General features: G+C 41.5%; 3 protein-coding genes across 4 annotated transcripts; all 3 read right to left on the bottom strand.

Annotated features, from left to right (window-relative positions):
• Positions 1–933: 933 nt before the first annotated feature.
• Positions 934–9,230, bottom strand: il23r (interleukin 23 receptor). 2 transcript variants are annotated; one of them, XM_028403844.1, is made up of 18 exons: positions 8,802–9,230; positions 8,627–8,724; positions 8,441–8,542; positions 8,089–8,221; positions 7,796–7,965; positions 6,875–6,998; positions 6,622–6,788; positions 6,180–6,316; positions 5,885–6,098; positions 5,709–5,791; positions 5,258–5,459; positions 4,968–5,171; positions 4,673–4,771; positions 4,413–4,568; positions 2,565–2,705; positions 2,372–2,459; positions 1,877–1,967; positions 934–1,610 (listed from the first exon to the last, which is right to left on the bottom strand). In XM_028403844.1, the coding sequence occupies exons 3-18, from the start codon at positions 8,499–8,501 to the stop codon at positions 996–998; spliced, it is 2,685 nt and encodes an 894-aa protein (XP_028259645.1). In that variant the 5' UTR covers positions 8,502–8,542; positions 8,627–8,724; positions 8,802–9,230; the 3' UTR covers positions 934–995. The 2 variants fall into 2 exon arrangements, with proteins under 2 accessions (XP_028259645.1, XP_028259644.1); XM_028403843.1 differs by having other exon boundaries at positions 8,627–9,230.
• Positions 9,231–9,854: 624 nt separating this feature from the next.
• Positions 9,855–13,668, bottom strand: LOC114434058 (cytochrome P450 2J6-like). The gene is made up of 9 exons (XM_028402923.1): positions 12,995–13,668; positions 12,259–12,424; positions 12,016–12,165; positions 11,583–11,743; positions 11,108–11,284; positions 10,894–11,032; positions 10,626–10,813; positions 10,337–10,478; positions 9,855–10,224 (listed from the first exon to the last, which is right to left on the bottom strand). The coding sequence occupies exons 1-9, from the start codon at positions 13,193–13,195 to the stop codon at positions 10,049–10,051; spliced, it is 1,500 nt and encodes a 499-aa protein (XP_028258724.1). The 5' UTR covers positions 13,196–13,668; the 3' UTR covers positions 9,855–10,048.
• A 451-nt stretch (positions 13,669–14,119) lies between these two features.
• On the bottom strand, positions 14,120–17,774 carry LOC114434060 (cytochrome P450 2J2-like). Its single transcript, XM_028402925.1, has 9 exons — positions 17,474–17,774; positions 16,654–16,816; positions 16,403–16,552; positions 15,993–16,153; positions 15,701–15,877; positions 15,487–15,625; positions 15,203–15,390; positions 14,777–14,918; positions 14,120–14,335 (listed from the first exon to the last, which is right to left on the bottom strand). Exons 1-9 carry the CDS (start codon positions 17,672–17,674, stop codon positions 14,160–14,162), a joined length of 1,497 nt encoding a protein of 498 aa, XP_028258726.1. The 5' UTR covers positions 17,675–17,774; the 3' UTR covers positions 14,120–14,159.
• Positions 17,775–17,933: the final 159 nt, after the last annotated feature.

Raw genomic sequence — 17,933 nt, 5'->3', positions numbered from 1 at the left:
AGGACTTGCAAGACAACAACAACAACCTTCCATTATGACATTTTCCACTTAGCTCAATGTCTCTCACTCCCTCAATCACATCCCCATGTTACGCAGTGGGGGACTTTCCTCTCTAACTGCACCACATTCAATAAATATGCTGCACAAGCACAGAACAGGACTCAAGGTGAATGAAACATAATTGCAGTGTAAAGGAGCAGAGATAAAAGACTGCCAGTGAAGAAGAGAACATTTGATGAGGAAGTGAGACTACTCTCAGGAAGTGATAAAAAAAACCAGTGTGTAAGAGCAGATGGTGTATGGCAGAGTAGAAGGCTCAGAGCACATCACGGTGCCAACACAGTTGCAGGGAAATCCCCCATCTGTCTATTGTCTGGGTGTCTTTTGGAATAATTTCACACTCTGCTTCAAGAACAACGGGCAACAATAGAAAAATTTGTTCACACCCTAATATGAAAGTATTACACAGTCATATAACAGTGGACAGACGTGGATTTGTGAAAAAAATATGCATTCAACATAAAACAGTCATTTAAGCAGATCTACTGCATTGACAGTAGTCAGTAAAGGTGTTTCTGCCCAATGTGAAGGCTCAGTTTGTGGGTTGGGGTTTAGGGTCTGGGGGCTGAGCCAGGGCAGACGTTCCCAGCTGGAGATATGGAAGAGCGACATTAGAGATGCTGGAGCCAATGAGGCCTGGGTGACTCTGCTCTACTTGTTGCTACTGTGCCCAGATGGACTAATGCATGAGGAGATATGGGTGGAAAAAGCAAGTGGTCTGGGACTAGTACTAGGCCCTTGGTTGCCACGTTAGATAAACATTTTTATCAAACTCAAGTCACTTTAAGTCACTTAATAGCTTTATTTTGACAGTAAAAAATGTTATTGCAGATCATCTGAAGCAAGACTTTTCTTATAAAGATCTCTGTGAAATCAAGTGTTGCTTTATTAATGCCTTCTTGAAATTGGATTGAGTAGTGCTGAATGTCCCGTTTTTACTGTGTAGTGCTGCTGACAGCAGCTGTCTGAGGGAAGTAACCTCCATTCACTGATGTCTCACAGGTGTACTGAGACAGGCAACTCTCTGTTGTGTCAGGAGCCACAGGGTCATCCTGTTGCACGTCCAGAGAGGGACAGTCTGCTTCCAAACCACCATCAGTCCCTCCTTGCTCTCCACTATTCAGCAAACTTGGTTCAGCAGTTTTTGACCAGAGAAGCTCACTAACAGAGCCAAGAGTCAGTCCCTGAGGTGGATCAGAGGAATCTACATCCACACTCAACAACAAACCTCCCAAGAATCCTTCAAATACATCTGAACAGCTCTCCTCTTCCTGATTCTCCTCGGCCTCCATCCCCTCCTCTCCCTGCAGAGCCAGTGTAGCAAGCTGAGGTTTGTAGTTGACGTGTTCCAGCTGGCTGTCCGCAAACATTGTCCTTGTGTCTGACATCAGTGAAGCTGTCTCCATTGTGGTGTGTCCTGGTTCTGTCTGGGACACATCGACATGGATGATAGGGTACACTTCGTCCCTCTCTTCCTGGGAGATCACAGTGATGGGAGACAGTGGAGGGTCACTATGGATGGACGAGAATAATGGTTCACTCCCATCGTTCTGGGGACAAAAAAAAAAGGTTATGTCTGAGGTGAAGTGTAAATAACACATGTGTTTTTCCATTATCACAGTTGGTCACAGTTGCTAACACAACAAAGTAATGGGATCTGGCTGTCAGAATGAAAGCAGGAAGTAACATCACTTCCTGTTGTAGGTCAGACTTGTAAACTTGTAAACAGACAGTGAAGTGATTTCTCTTGCTGGTTTTGGTGCAGTTGATGTAGCGATTTTAGATTTCAGTGAAAAAGAAAGCAAGAATGTCATACTTGCAGTAGTCTGATGGCATTACTGCGTCCTGGTTTTGGCAGTTTTTCAACAAACCAAGCAAGTCCCCAAGATGCACATTTCTGTTTGATCCTAGGACAAAGGGACAGTCAGGTGTTTGGAGTTAAAAAAGAAAACATCATCAGCCAACATAAAAAGCTCATCTCATAAATGCACACATGGTCTAATGATGCTGAAGCAGCCTCTCTATGAATAAAACCACCGGATTCAGAGTGGAGTGCTTTGACCACATTGTACAAATTCTGCTCCTTTTAGGTTTCTGTTCATGTTAATTGTGTGGCTGTGGTTCAGCTGTTAATACTGTGGTGCAGCCTGTCATGAAATCACCCTCTGTGGCATCCATTCTCTTTACTTGTAAAACAAAACCTAAACACCACCATCAGTCTACGAAGAAGAAGAAGGCCCTGTCTGGTGTCTGCTCTGATGACTGATACTGTTTTACATCAAACTAATCAGATATGGGTGCATATCATTACCTTTCTCTTACGCAGCTCCAGCACAACAGGTTGGCTACAGTTGCTATGAAGACCATAATGATGAAAACAATCACAATCACCAGGCCAACTAGTGGACATACAAAAGAAGAGACACCACAGTTAAGCCGAAGGTTAAAACAACAACAACAAAAGAAGCTAAGAAAAGGAGGGCAGAGTTCAGCAGGAGGCGTACCTGCAGGAGCTGCAGGCTGAGAGGAGATGCGTATCCCTCGTGGTCCTTCTCCTGCTGAGGTGGATGCAGACAGCTGTAGAACCAGAGCTCCTGCAGGACAGTCCAGCCACATCTGTCTTGGGCCTGATCCAGGCACTGACACTGAACAGAAGAGTTAGACTATTTATTAAGTGAAAACAATTACTGTTTGAACTATACATTCAGTAAGGAGTACCATGATCAGACATTCAGCCGTATTTAAATAAGGATCTCAAACAACATAACATGTTGACACTGAATTACCTTGGGGACATAATGAAAGTCTCAGTGGGACTTGTGGCATTTGACTATGACTTGAAATGAGGTAACTTATTTCCACTGATGTTGGTCATTTTAATGTTAGGTACGTTAAGGGACCAAAACCCAGTTCAAGCTAGAACAGCATGACACACACATCTCTTTATGTAACACAACCTTTCAGTCATGGCAGTGTCCTTTTCCTTTTCTGCATGCCTGCAAGGTCAGACTTAAAATCTGCTCCTTACAACAGCACACAACAGCAACTGAACTGCCTGCCACAGTTCCAAACAGAACACTATTAAACTTTTTTATTCCAGGCACATCCTTAAAGAATTACACATTTGAAGAACAGGTGGAGAAAAGCTCCATGACTACTGGAGTAGTCCAGCCTTAAAACCAGAGGTAAGGGTGAGGGATACTAACTCCAGGGCTGTCTGGTGGACACTCATGTTTAACAAGTAGAAGAAGACCCGAAAATAGAAATCTGTGAGGAAGATTGTCCTCCACCTCAATCTGACTACTGCTAAATCCAAATGTCCCATCTCCCCTTCCCTCATCTCATTTAAAGTCTGGTCTTGATTAGTCTTGATAATTTAATTAATAGCACTAAAAAAAGAAATAAATAAAAGTGAAAAACATGAATAGTAGACAGACAAAAAAGAGAAAAAGTTCTAATGTGTGTTTACACTGGTGTTCCATAAATAGTGTATGAGGCAGGCTGTTTTTTTAACAGCTCTTACTGATGCGTACGTGCATTTTGCCGCATGGCTTCCTGTTTGTGGTCAAAGCCAGTTCTAGTAAACTCCGAAGACACTATGAAAATGATGACAACCATGTTTAAAACATCTCATCTGACAAAAGTACAACACTCTGGCTGAGACACACAGGATCAAACAGTTTGGTGTGGGGCGTGTCTGGGGCATTCAAAATGTGTAGGACTTCACAAAACACAGCTGCCAGCAGTGCTGCCCTTTATATCCATAATCATAACAATTAAATAATCAGGAAGTTTTAATTTCACTACATTACGGGAAGTAAGAGCTGAAAAACCCTGCTGATGCACCAAAGCATTGTGGGAGGGGAGTGTCAGTGGAATCCTGGTTGCACACTTTCCATGTATCAGTGGTTTGTGTTGCGACACAGTATATGCATTCTACTGCATGTATAATTCCCCACACATGTCCACATGCAGGTGTTATAGAAAGGCTTTGCCTGGACAAGGTAAAGTACGAAGACACAAAACATGCTGTATGGTTAAATGAGCAGCAAAAGGGCAGAGCCTGTGAAGTACCCGAACAGGAAACTCGCCGCAGAGGCGTGCTTCCTCCACACAGCATCAACTTACAATTTTGTTTTACAAGAGAAATTCAGAACACACCGAAAAATTAACCTCTGATAGTATTTGTCGTGAATGAATTCACAGCCTGCTCATGATCACTTGTATCTTTCATTCATAGTTGTGTTTATTAACCTGTACATTGAATAAATTAATTATTTAGCAACAGTTAAAAATTATGAAAAAGGACTACTGCATTAATATCATTATTTATGGTATATTTGAGAGCTTACTGTTCACTTCTGTGTTGCTGGAGTCCAGAGTGTGAAAATAGATGGTGTGCTTTATGATGAAGCCTCTCTGCTGCTCTACAGGCAGCTCGTCCCACTGGACCAGGATCCGTCCAACGACATGGACCAGCACACACATAGTTGGAGCAGAAAGTGGCTCTGAACACACACACATTAAAACAAAGAATGATGGACTGCCCTGAGTGTGCACAAGTTGCCTTAATAACTGATGTGAGTATGACAGATCTATCACAAAATGTTACTTTGTTCCCTGGAGTAGACCAGGATGGATGAGGGAGCGCTGACGCCTCTGGTGGTCACAGCATACAGTGAGACATTATACCTCACACCTGCGGCCAAGCCTGAAACAATACCAGACAAGCAAACTACAATTTACTTTGCAAATATTAAGCGTTATTCACAAACAGTGGCTGTATATCCAAAGCGTCAAAAGACAAACTAGTGTAATTCACCAGATGACCAGAAGAGGCCGCTGCTTCACTTCAGTTTAACTGCTTTGGTATGTTTCACAGATGTGTTTTTTTTTTGTGGGCGTACCTGTGATGGAGGTGTTTTGTAGATCTTTGTTTAGCTTTTGCCACTGCAGCCCTGCTGCAGGCACACTCATCCACTCTGTCACATAGTACAGCAGCTCTCCTTCAAGTGTAAACTTGTGTTTGCTTCCCAGCCAAGACCAGGAGACCCACAGAGTACTGTCACTAGCTGCAGGAGCCATCACACACACAACAGGACCCACACCACCTGCACGGTTCAGAAACACACAGCTCGTTTTCTCCACAATTTAAACTATTCAAGATTCTGGTCTTCTGTGTATAATATTACTGTACCTGACTGTCTGAGAGTCACATCAGCTTGTGGACTCGCCCCATACAAGGTGAGAGCAGAGACACTCAGAGACTGAACCTCTGCTGGTACTTGAACTGAACACTGGCTGAGAGCAGCTGCACAGGTGTCCTCATGCTTCTGGCCATCAGCTAGAATGATCTTGTACTCTAGCAGCGTGCCGCTGTATTCCTCTGAAGGTAGAGGCTGGAGAAGAGTTCATCAGTTAATGTTTACTCTTCTACAGCATCCAGTTATATTTTAAACTGCACATGTGCTCAGAACCATCTTTGTGGTTGTTTCTGCTATGACACGTCCCACAAAATTATTTTTTTGCTCAGCATTTACTGTCAGGAAGGTTTCTTCCATAGCAGCAGTCTTATCATCTGAATGTATAACTACCATATCTACTGCCTGATGCATTATATAGGTCATTGATTCATGATGATGCTTTACCTTCCATAATACAGTCACATTCTGCAGCCCGTTTACTCCCTGGTTGCCTAACTTCCTCCATACTTGCAGCTGCTGAGACGGACCTGTGGACACAGTGAATTGTGACCCTTAAGATAAGAAGCTCTCACACGTTCACTTTTAGATTTCCTAATATGTAGTTATAAATGTGAGCTTGCCTCTTCCGGGGCTTGTCCTCCTCAAGGAGGAGCTCCATTTGCTGCAGAGTGACTTCCTGCTGGGGGTCAACCTGGTCATAAAGCCGGGTGTGTGGGCAGGCGTCGGACTTGATGTTGTGTGACAGGCTTTCATCTGGAACTCATATTCAGTCAAAGGCCTCAGGTTGTCCACTCGTATCAGACCCTCACTGAGCTCTGTTCCTTCTGTCACTTTCTAAAGACATTAGGAGATCAGGTCAGCTGCATCCAGACGAGGATGCTGTGAGACACCACAGCTGTAAGAACATCACCTTACCCAGGAACCACTGTCTGCACTCAGCCTGACGCAGGGTCTGAGGTGAACCGAGGTTTCATTGGTTTTCCATTCCAACACAGCTGCTGTGGAGTTTCTCTTAAACTCTATCTGCACAATCTGAGGGGTTTCTGGAATCACTGTAACACAGAGCGCAAAACAAGTGAGCTCCAAACCAGTCAATAAACCTGTTACACACATAGAGGCACAGAAGAGGATGTTGAAACTGAAAAAGTGACAATGGTTGCCTGAGACTGTTCTTCTGAAAGAGATTTGACTAAAAACAGAAAAACAGTTTGCTGACAGGTCAGATTACTCAAACTGTGACCATTAAATGAATGTCTGAGCACACAGGATTACTCAGTTTCTCAAGAATCCTGATAACTCTGATAAGAACTCAAATTGATGCAGACACACTCATTTATAAAGGTATTAGAGAGCATACCGACATCCTTCACAGAGAGGATGAAAGGATCAGATGGTGAGGCTCCAAAGTGGTTGTAAGCAGTAACGGTCAGCAGGTATTTAGTGTCATCTTCTAGCATTGATCGTGGTATGCTGGTTTCTTCAGCGTTCTGGATGTGATGGAAATGAATCAGGCTCCCGTTTTCTCTGGTGCAAAGAAAACACACATTAAAAATGGAGTCTGCTGTTATCAAAAACTAAATAAAAATAAAAGAAAACACACACACACACACCTGCTGACTGATATGTTGTAGGACTTAATGAGGTATGTTTCCTGTCCTCTCTCCCATGAGCAATATATTAAGTCTGAGCTCTTTTGTGTTTCACAGATGATATGTGCAGGTTTATCTGGAGGGACTTCAGGAGAAAAAAAGATTTATTAGTTATTTTTTTTCAACATCTGCTGAGGAATATAACACATTTCTCTCCAGTATCTCCTCCAAACCATCCTGCTTTCATTCTGCCTTTTGTTTCTAAAGGAAATGCACGCTGGCTGAACTCAACAGGGCTCAGCGCACTCCAGCTTAAGAAATCAAGCAGACAAATTGCACACAATCTAAGAAAACATCTACATTAATTTGACAAAATATGCACTGCAATTCATAAAAAGTGGCTGACCTGACTGACACATGCTTCTTGTTTAATGCGTTCTGACTTCTGCTTCCTGCAATGTAAATTGTGTCTTTTATATCCTTACATTCTTCCTCAACATATTACTTATCAATAGCTTGCCCATTCATTTGTGTGTTTCTTGGTTCTGTATTTGGGTGTGAGTTGTTAAATGGATGGGCATGTTTTTGTTATTGGCTTTTGTCATCATGCATTTTCTAAAGCTGCAGTGAGTATTTTGCATGAATGGATTGTTTTTAAATTATTAACATTTTTGCATAATTTGTGGCTGTTTGTGACCTACGACAAAGACACCTTTTTAAAAAACTTGGCCCCTGTTCTCCTCTGATTCCCTGCTCTATATTTGTTTGATAACATTAACACAGTGTTTATTTACCAATTAACCCTATCCCAACCCTAAGGAAAGAAATATACAACATGTTATTAATCAGGATACCACTCCAACCTGTCAGTCACTAAATTCAGTATCATGGATATTTTTTTCACATTCGCTTATCTGTCTGTATTCATGAGACTGTACGTACGTCCTGCACGGAGATCCAGTCCATTAACAACCTTTCCTTGACCGCTCAGCTTGCAGAACACTGTAGAGGCTGGTCGCTGTAGGCTGGGCAGGATGAACATCGTTGTAGTTCTGTTGACTCTCTCCCGCATATCCACAGTCTCACCATTTAGCACCAATGACATTTCAGGCCTGGAAGTCATATACGGCAGGTAAGCGTAAAGTCTAATGACCGAAGAAAATGGTTTAAAAATGACTGAAGAAAGACCCAAATGAAGTAACATAAGTTAACGCTGAATGCCTCATGGTGTTTACCCCTCCTGCCTCCATGGATCTTTTGTGACGTGACAGTACACCGTCAGGTTTGAGCCCAGGAGGAATGGTGGCAGAGGTTCTACTGTCAAGTATCCAAGCCCAATAAAGAGCTCTGCAGGGAGCAGAGGCCAACCTGTCCAGGAAACAAACACATATGTTTGGGGCCTAAAAATGTGTGCTGCAAACATATGAAAACAATGTGTTTGGACAACAAGAATAAATGACTACCGGTAGTTACATTACAACTCAAATCAAAAGACAGTCACATGCTTGCAACCAACAAAGGGATTGGTCCAACAGGAAGCAGCACTGTGACAGACACTGTCAATGCATTAAACTCAGACAGACTTACCTTTGATGGAAAAATAAATAAGCATGAGGACACATCTGCAAACAACTGAGGAGAGATTCATCTCAGCTCATCTTTCGTAATCTGAAAGAAGCCACTCAGCAGCTAGAAACAGAAAACATTCTTATCATCAATCACATTTGAAATTTCATCGGAAACTGTAATAATTAAATAATCTTCAAAATGTACCTTAGCACAGCACGGCATTAGGAGGAGCAGCAGCGTTTAACTCCTCATGCTTTCCTGTGGCTCCCAATATTTAGAAAGTGTCTCCAGAAATTGTATCTCTGTCACACAGAGAAACAACCTGTGTTACACTGCTAACAGTCACATCTCTATTCGACTTTATCAAAACCTCACAAACCATGAATTCCACCGAGAGATGACTGAGTTCAGATAAAGCTCACCAGACATTTCATATCAAGATGCCATCTAGTATAAGTTTTCACTGTAGCTCTGCGTCTTCCTCAGACGACTTGCTCTATGAGATCTGCGTGAGCGAAGAGATTTCTGTTTGTGAGTGAAATATCTTAAAGAGGGCAGTGACCTAGATTGGTGGTATTCTGGTTAAGAAACTTTGATCACTCGTTTGAGAACTTTGTTGCCCTACTTCAGTTGCCTGTTTGTCATCACCACAAAGGGTTCAGTTGACATTAAACATGTGTGCTGAGCAACTGCTCCTGTTAAACATGCTGCTGTTGGCAGATAATCAAGTCAATCAGCCCAGCTTGTACTCTAACACACTGTGACATCAGCTTGTAAATGTGCTGAGCCTAGTTATGTCTGCTCCCACTGGTCCTGACAGTAAGTCTAAATGTGCTGATGCAGCGAATGGTAAAACAAAGATGCGCAAAATGATCTTATCTCATTAAAACCATCAAAGCAGAATCATAAAAACAAACTTACTCTGACAGGTTTCATGTAAAGCTGGACCCTTATCTTTCCTGACATTTATAATCTCTGAGAGCGTTGACTGCAGGAGGAAATGTATGAGACAGATGAAGACTTTCAAGCTACTCTAGTTTTTTTATTATCTTTCTGTAGTTATTTTCCATCTCAAAGTTCAAAAGCTTTATAGGGAAAACCCAGAAGGTTGGCAGGGTGCACGTTCACGACAAGATAAAACACACCTCAAGCTTGAGGTTAAGGTGATTTTCACAATTAGATTACTAATCCTTTGAGTAAAAAAGTTCAAGAAAAAATGTATAGTTCCATACAAAATGTCAAAATAGGTCAAATTAGATGATATAAATTTTTATGTTCAATTGTAGTAATTTTGGGTTTATATTTATGTTTTATGATCAATCATGGGTGATATGTCAGAAATGAAGAGTAAGAATGCTATTCTTATTGCTTCTTCATAATCATGTATGTACGCATTATGAATTTGTGTCAAATGTGCATTGTACTATTGTGCATTTTCATGAAAGGTACAAATAAAATGAATGAAAATGTGGCGCTTCATGTTTTAATGTTCAATGGAATCTTTTTCAGGATTTCAATGAAGAAGAGGAATTACTTCCAAAGTGCTGCACTCACTCCAAAGTAACAGAGTATTTGAGGCATTACAGAATAAATGTGGCAGAACAGATGTTGTTCATTCAGTGACAGTTATATTGGTACAGCACAGAGGCAGTAAGGTTTGGGACAGTGAGTGGCTCCCAGCTTGAACTCCAGACTGGGCTGCTCTCCAGCCGGTGCAGAGAAGGAAAACCTCTGAAGGAGGGAGGTGAAAAACAGGAACAACTCCATCCTGGCCAGCTGTTCCCCGAGACACACACGCTTACCTGAAATACAACAGAACAAAGGATTTTTATGCTAAAAGTGTTCAAAATGTTTACTTTTGTAGACCTGAATATTACTTCTGCTCTATCAGTGGCTGTGTGACAACAGACCAACCTGCAGAAAAAGGAATGAAGGCCTCTCTCTTCCTGAATTTACCATCCTGGTCCAGGAAGTGTTGAGGGTTGAAGGAGTTTGGAGTTTCCCACATCAGCTCATCATGAAGGACTGAGTCCAGTGTAGGCAGGATCATAGTGCCCTGAAAAACAGTCATTATTAAAGTCCATTCTTTTATTATATAATGAGTCAGCATCTGGAGGTGTCAATGATGTGACATAATCTTCTATTGATTCTCCTTTAGGTTCATTCTTGAAAACATCGGTTGACCAAAATAAATTCCACAAACCTTTGGGATCGTGTACTTATCCACTGTGGTGTCCTTGTTCGCCATACGAGCCACATTGAGTGGAAGGATGTTGGCCATCCTCTGTATCTCATGGATGACTGCATCAGTATAGGGCATGTTTTCTCTGTCAGTCACAGAGGGCTGTCTGGATGAACCAACCACAGCATCTATCTCAGCCTGGACTCTCTCTGCACAGTGACAACAGGAAACAATGTCACTTAATCCATGGCAAGAAAGCATCAACAGACATGGAGGACAACACACACACCTTGTATGTCAGGGTAGTAGATCATGTAGAGCAGCCCCCAGTGTAAAGTAGTGGTAGTAGTTTCTGTTCCAGCACCAAACAGGTCCAGAGTGCAAAAACACAAATTCTTGATATCAAAGCCAGAATCTTTGTCCTCCTTCTATCAGAGACACACGAGACACAAGTCAGAACCTGTTGGATTATTTGTAGAACAAACACACAGAACCACACTCACCTCTCCCATTTCTATGAGGAAGGAGTCGATGTAGTCTCTTGGTGATGAGGGGTCCAGGTTTTCTCTGTGCTCTTTGATCCTGACCTCTATGAAGTCCATTATACTTTGTGTCAGGGTGAATACCTTCTGATGAGGTCCAGGCAGCCTCCTCATCAGCCAGGGCATCACATTGTAAATCTACACAGCAGGAAGACAATTACCATCAGTTCTGAGACCAACTCGTGACAATCTCCACATCTCATAATGTCCCAAACTCCCCTTCCAAACACAGCTTCAGGAAGGTGCACGGTTTTTGAACAACGTTGATTCACCCTTCACCTAATAATGACAGCAAAGCTGCCAGGATCAACCAAAATACTCCAGCTGCCATAGGGCAGTTTAAATAGGAGAGCATTTTACAGTGTTACAGCTTGGGATAACTCTTGATTAAAATGTGATGATTGAATGCTGTAACCAGTTTATAAAGGAGGCTCACCTGTGCCCAGACGCTACCCTCTAAGTACACTGTCTCACTGAAGTTCTGGAGAATGCGCTGGTACTGCTCATCATTGTACTCAAAGCGATTTCCAAAGACCAAACAGCAGATGATGTTGGCCACAGCGTTATTTATCAGTGACTGCACATTAAAAGACTTTCCTGTAGGATACAGAGAAAACATCAAATACTTTCAAGACTTTCCTATAAAATAAAGAGAACATGTAGATAAGACCTTTTGTTAAAAATGTCAAAATATGAAATAAACGTTTTAGACTTGTTCAAATCTGCCTGAAACATTGCTTCATGTAAAATTCAGTGTAAACTTCTGCACAGAGGATACTAATAGTGCCTTAAGACTCTAACTTAATCCAATGTTCCATTAGAATAAGCATGAAATAAGAATCCAAATTTAACAGTATGTTGTTTTGTACCCTGATGATCTGCAACAGCCTCTGTCAGATATCTGCACTCCTGCTGGATGACCAGCTCCAGGGTCTTCTTCCCCAGACCAAAGTTTCTGAGTGTATGAAGAGCAAATCTCCTCTGATGCTTCCATGGAGGACCGTTGGAACCCACAAGACCTTCAGGGAAACATAATGTTGGCTCCATGTGAATATCCTCAATATGGTTTCAGTCAGATGACATAATTATAAGTATAAAAATATCACAAATACCATGATTTTTTCCAACTAAGTCTTCAAAGATTGGTATGGAGGGTCGGTCTGTGAAGTTTTCTCCTTGTTGGATCAGGACTTCTTTCACAAGCTTGTAGCCATTAATGACCACAATCCTTCCACCAAAGAGACGGAGGCTGAAAACGTTCCCATATTTCTCTGCAAACTGACCAGATTAGAGGCCACAAAAAAAGTAAATAAAGGTTGGATGTGACTTAAAATCAGTGGCTTGTAAAGCCTCTTCAATAGTGATTGATGCTGATGTAAATTTCCCCAGTCCTAAACCCCACTGTGAAGACTTTGATGTCATTCTACATCCAGAGACACATGTCTACAGGTACTTCTACTCTGGATCAATGCTGCCTCACACATAGTGCACTTCCTATTAGAGCCACTAGAGAGTTGTTATCAATCCCTTCAGTAGACTGACTTTAAACAATAATCTGGTCAATATGGAATATTGAATAATAAAGGGAACAGTGGACACTGAGGTAAAGTCCATTCCGGGGACATTCTTACATGTGGGTTAATGATTGCCCATGTTTACAGCAGGATCCTGCCTAAAACCCTGAGTTGATTTTACTTCAGGATTTTTCTGTCAATTAATTTAGTTACTCTATTTCTCAATATTTCACAAGGGGTATTTGAAAAAATACAAAAACAAACAGGACACTAAAGAGTTTTTAAGTCTTAGACATATAATAATGGGTAATTATTTATTATTATTTACTCTTACCTCTTTGAACTGCAGGTGAATTTTGGTGGCATTAATGCGATGAAGGTCCCCAATGAAAGGAAGAGCCCACGGTCCTGGAGGAAAGTTCTTCGGCACTCTGTACTTCAAGACATCAGCCAGCAGCAGAAAGACACAGAGAAAAATGAAAACACTCCACCTGTCTATCCACTCCAAGCCCAGAACACGGAGTATAGTCTCCATGTATTCACTGTAACTACACTAACACCACCACACAGCTCCGTCAGCGGAACAGAGCAGATCCTGGCCAGGTAATATTCACCACACTAACATTTATGGCAGACCTTCAAAATAAAAGCCTGGGATTATACAATACCACAGTGTCAAAATGTTTGTCCCTGTGTACAATCTAACTTTCAGTTACAGTTAACTTGTTGTTAGCCGTTCCTGTCCTCATCCAAACCGTGGTCGGGAACACAGGGGAGCGCGGTCTCCCTGGCCGAAGGCGGTGTCCTCCGGGGCTAACTCCCTAACCCTAACTTTGTTGCCAAACAACGAAGGATGGTGGCGATACACCAAATAACGGAGGTTGTTGGTTGAAGGATGACTTTATTTTTGCTAGTACTGCACATGAAAACATGGGAGTAAACTAAACTTTCCTCCGGTCGCCAGCTAAACTTCACCCGGTTCTCTCTCTCCAGCTCGTACCCGAGCCTTCTCCGGCGCGCCCAACGTGCGCGTACACAATCCCTCACACACCATTCACTCTGACCTGCCTGGCTTAAATACACTAGACACATCTCACAACATTGTACTGCATACTTAAACACAGCGTAATACACTACTTTATTAAAGGAACTTTAGAAAGAGGGACACAATAATAGAACGTGTTCAAATACAATTTATTCTATGTTTGAATACAGGAGATCATATGTCTATCCTTCCATTTTTACTCTGTGCTTTAGTTGAATATTATCCTTTAGACCAAGGTGTTGTTCTGTGTTCTTTTGAAGTAATAAAACAGCAGTCCCAAGAAACAAGAGCATCATACATCATACATCACATCTTGTTGTAATGTGGAAATACTATGTATTGTATTTGTATTTTAGCTGATATGTTGTCAAAGTTAATCATTATCGCTCTGTACTCTTGACAGGACACACTGGGTTTGTCAGAGGGCCGGATACAGTTCGGCATGCTTTATTGTTTATCTTGGTACAGCACAGAGGCGGTATGGTTTGGGACAGTGAGTGAATCCCAGCTTGAACTCCAGACTGGGCTGCTCTCCAGCAGGTGCAGAGAAGGAAAACCTCTGAAGGAGGGAGGTGAAAAACAGGAATAATTCCATCCTGGCCAGCTGTTCCCCGAGACACACACGCTTACCTGAGAGTACAACAGAGCAGTTTGATGTTAGCAGACTCATTACTAATCCAAGTATGTTTAGTTGTGGCTGCTATACTGTTTCACTTATGTCTTTATACCCATGTAGAATGCATAACATTTTTTAGTTTGGGCTTTTATAAAAAATATATATATATAAAAAGTCAAAAAATGTTTTTCATATAGAAGATAATGACCAAACAAAGCCATGTAAGTATGTTTTCATGTGCCCTTTAAAAGGGTACTTTTAGTATAAATTCTTACGGTATATTTTCAGCAGCTTGCCAGAACATACATCAGGGCATTATAAATCAATGTCAGGGAGAAACAGACCAAACATGATTTTGACCAGTTTGGGTAGCATTATCTTCAGTATAAGTACAAATAGCACAAAATATTTGATGGCACTAACAAACAGCATCCTCTGAGTTTTGACAGACCAACCTGCAGAAAAAGGAATGAAGGCCTCTCTCTTCCTGGATTTACCGTCCTGGTCCAGGAAGTGTTGAGGGTTGAAGGAGTGTGGAGTTTCCCACACAGACTCATCATGAAGGACTGAGCCCAGTGCAGTCAGGACCATAGTTCCCTGTAAAAAATAAGTGGTTATCAGCTTTAAGTATATTTCTTCTAGTTTGTCATTTGTGATTAAATGACAAAAAAACTAATTAACCAATAAAATCGTAGTTAAAATTAAACTTTAAATCCAGATGAACCATATTTCATATTATTTTGTCAGATGTAAATAATGTGATAAAGTTCTGGATCAGTTAGATGTTTAGAGACACATTTGTGACGTTGTTTCTCATGTGTTCTTTTATAAATGCACTGATTGTTGTGTACTATTGTAAAGAGGCACCTGTGAATGTGTACCTTTGGGATCGTGTACTTATCCACTGTGGTGTCCTTGTTCGCCATACGAGCCACATTGAGTGGAAGGATGTTGGCCAACCTCTGTATCTCATGGATGACTGCATCAGTATAGGGCATGTTTTCTCTGTCAGTCACAGAGGGCTGTCTGGATGAACCAACCACAGCATCTATCTCAGCCTGGACTCTCTCTGCACAGTGACAACAGGAAACAATGTCAAGTAAGCCATGGAAAACATACAGACATGGAGAACAAGATCATCTCTCTCTCTTACACACACACACACCTTGTATGTCAGGGTAGTAGATCATGTAGAGCAGCCCCCAGTGTAAAGTAGTGGTAGTAGTTTCAGTTCCAGCGCCAAACAGGTCCAGAGTGCAAAAACACAAATTCTTGATATCAAAGCCAGAATCTTTGTCCTCCTTCTATCAGAGAGACACGAGAGACAAGTCAGAACCTGTTGGATCATTTGTAGAACAAACACACAGAACCACACTCACCTCTCCCATTTCTATGAGGAAGGAGTCGATGTAGTCTCTTGGTGTTGAGGGGTCCAGGTTTTCTCTGTGCTCTTTGATCCTGACCTCTACGAATTCCAGTAAACTATGTATCAGAGTAATTATCTTCTGATGAGGTCCAGGCAGCCTCCTCATCAGCCAGGGCATTGTGTTGTAAATCTGCAGAGCAGGAAGACAATTGTTATGGGATATATTTTATCTTTGTCTGTTCTGGATACATTTTAATTTAAATAAGAATGTCAGATGATGCATCTTGTTTAAAGAAGAGGCTCACCTGCACTGACAGACTTCCCTGTAATTCCGTAATGTGATTAAAAGTATGAAGAATAGTTTTGTGCTGCTCATCACTGTACTCAATCCGAGTCCCAAACACCAAACAGCAGATGATGTTGGACACAGCGCTGTTTATCAGTGACTGTGCATTCAAATACTTTCCTGTGACAAAATAAGAGGACAAAGCTTAGGAAATAGGTGTTGAACCACATAAAAGAACTGAAGCAATTTTAAATATTTTTTAACCCATGTGCTCTTGTGTGGTTTATGGTTCATGGTAATAATGTGGTGGTGCATGCTTTTGTGTCTGTAAACTTGGGAGGGAAAATGAACTGGCACACCACTGAAATAAGTATGTAATAAACAGAAAAAAATAATGTCTCATAGTAAAACTGTATGATTTAGTTGTACCTTGATGATCTGCAACAGCCTCTGTCAGATATCTGCACTCCTGCTGGATGACCAGCTCCAGGGTCTTCTTCCCCAGACCAAAGTTTCTGAGTGTATGAAGAGCAAATCTCCTCTGATGCTTCCATGAAGGACCATTGGACATCACAAGACCTTTATGAACCACAAAACAGCCTTAGACCTGCAGTCAGTGTGGTTTGATGCTGCTGGTCTTGTTAAAACAACATCATTAAATAAAATGTGACAAACAGCACCTCTATTTCCAGATATATCTTTAAATATGGGTATAGCGGGTCGGTCTGCAAAGTCCTCTCCTTGTTGGATCAGGGCTTCTTTCACTAGCTTGTAGCCATTAATGACCACAATCCTTCCACCAAAGAGACGGAGGCTGAAAACGTTCCCATATTTCTCTGCAAACTGACCAGATTAGAGGCCACAAAAAGTAAATAAAGACTGGCTGTGACTTATGATGGCATGATCTCTATGATGGCATGTTTGTGTTTTTAACACAGACCAATATATTATTCCATGACTTCAGTGTGTGGAGTTAACTCTCCTCATTGGAAACTGAATAAACAATACAAAGAGCTATTTGCTCCTGGATGTGGTTGATGTCCCTTCTAGCCTGCAGGGCTGTATGAGGATTCTTTCCCATCTTTAGTTAATGATTTCCTCTGTTTACCTTCAACCTTGCCTGAACCTGTTATTTGTGTGAAATGTCAGGATTTTTCATTGTGTAGCATGGGTGTAGAAAAGGATCGGGACAGTTATGACATGTCCCAAATAGTGACCCTATAATGTTTGCTAATAATTATGATCTATACGCAGGACTCCAAAGATCAAGTTGTACATAATTACACACTGTGCACAACTGCAATAACTTCATTAATTATCCTGGGTATGGACACTGGATAAGTCATCTAATGGGAAATTAGAGTGTACACCTCACTTTAGAAAAGTCCTTATTTATAAAGTTCAGTGTTTTTGTCACATGACTACTAACAGGGATTTAGCACTTTTGGGCCTCATTCAGTTTAATTACAATACAGTATTGACAGGTATATGAACTCTTACCTCTTCGAACTGCAGGTGTAGTCTGGATGGATCAATGCGATGAAGGTCCCCAATGAAAGGAAGAGCCCACGGTCCTGGAGGAAAGTTCTTCGGCACTCTGTACTTCAAAACATCAGCCAGCAGCAGAAAGACACAGAGAAAAATGAAAACACTCCACCTGTCTATCCACTCCAAGCCCAGAACACGGAGTATGGCCTCCATGTATTCACTGTAACACCACCACACAGCTCCGTCAGAGGAACAGAGCAGATTCTGGCCAGGTAATAGTCACCACACTAACCTTTATGGCTGGCCTTCAAAATAAAAGCCTGGGATTATACAATACCACAGTGTCAAAATGTTTGTTCCTGTGTACAATCTAACTTTCAAAATAAAGTTACAGTTAAGTTTTTACTGCATACTTAAGCACAGTGTAATATACTACTTTATTAAAATAGCTTTAGAAAGAGGGACAAAATAA

This window comes from Parambassis ranga, chromosome 4, assembly GCF_900634625.1.
Source record: "Parambassis ranga chromosome 4, fParRan2.1, whole genome shotgun sequence".
NCBI classification, from domain to species: domain Eukaryota; kingdom Metazoa; phylum Chordata; class Actinopteri; family Ambassidae; genus Parambassis; species Parambassis ranga.
This window is presented reverse-complemented; position numbering and strand designations above follow the sequence as displayed.

Bases quoted from the DNA above. Each gene is read 5' to 3' on its own strand.
- il23r (XM_028403843.1), bottom strand. From the start codon at position 8,501: ATGAATCTCTCCTCAGTTGTTTGCAGATGTGTCCTCATGCTTATTTAT. The intron at 2,706-4,412 runs GTAAGCTCTCAA...TCTTCTGTTCAG, and splicing joins CAGCAACACAGAAGTGAACA to TGTCAGTGCCTGGATCAGGC. The intron at 1,611-1,876 runs GTATGACATTCT...TTTTGTCCCCAG, and splicing joins ATGCCATCAGACTACTGCAA to AACGATGGGAGTGAACCATT.
- LOC114434058 (XM_028402923.1), bottom strand. From the start codon at position 13,195: ATGGAGACTATACTCCGTGTTCTGGGCTTGGAGTGGATAGACAGGTGG. The intron at 11,744-12,015 runs GTACAAAACAAC...TGTATCCTACAG, and splicing joins GGCTGTTGCAGATCATCAGG to GAAAGTCTTTTAATGTGCAG. The intron at 10,225-10,336 runs GTTGGTCTGTTG...GTTGTATTTCAG, and splicing joins CTTCATTCCTTTTTCTGCAG to GTAAGCGTGTGTGTCTCGGG.
- LOC114434060 (XM_028402925.1), bottom strand. From the start codon at position 17,674: ATGGAGGCCATACTCCGTGTTCTGGGCTTGGAGTGGATAGACAGGTGG. The intron at 16,553-16,653 runs GTGCTGTTTGTC...TGGTTCATAAAG, and splicing joins AGATATATCTGGAAATAGAG to GTCTTGTGATGTCCAATGGT. The intron at 15,878-15,992 runs GTGAGCCTCTTC...CCTGCTCTGCAG, and splicing joins AGGGAAGTCTGTCAGTGCAG to ATTTACAACACAATGCCCTG.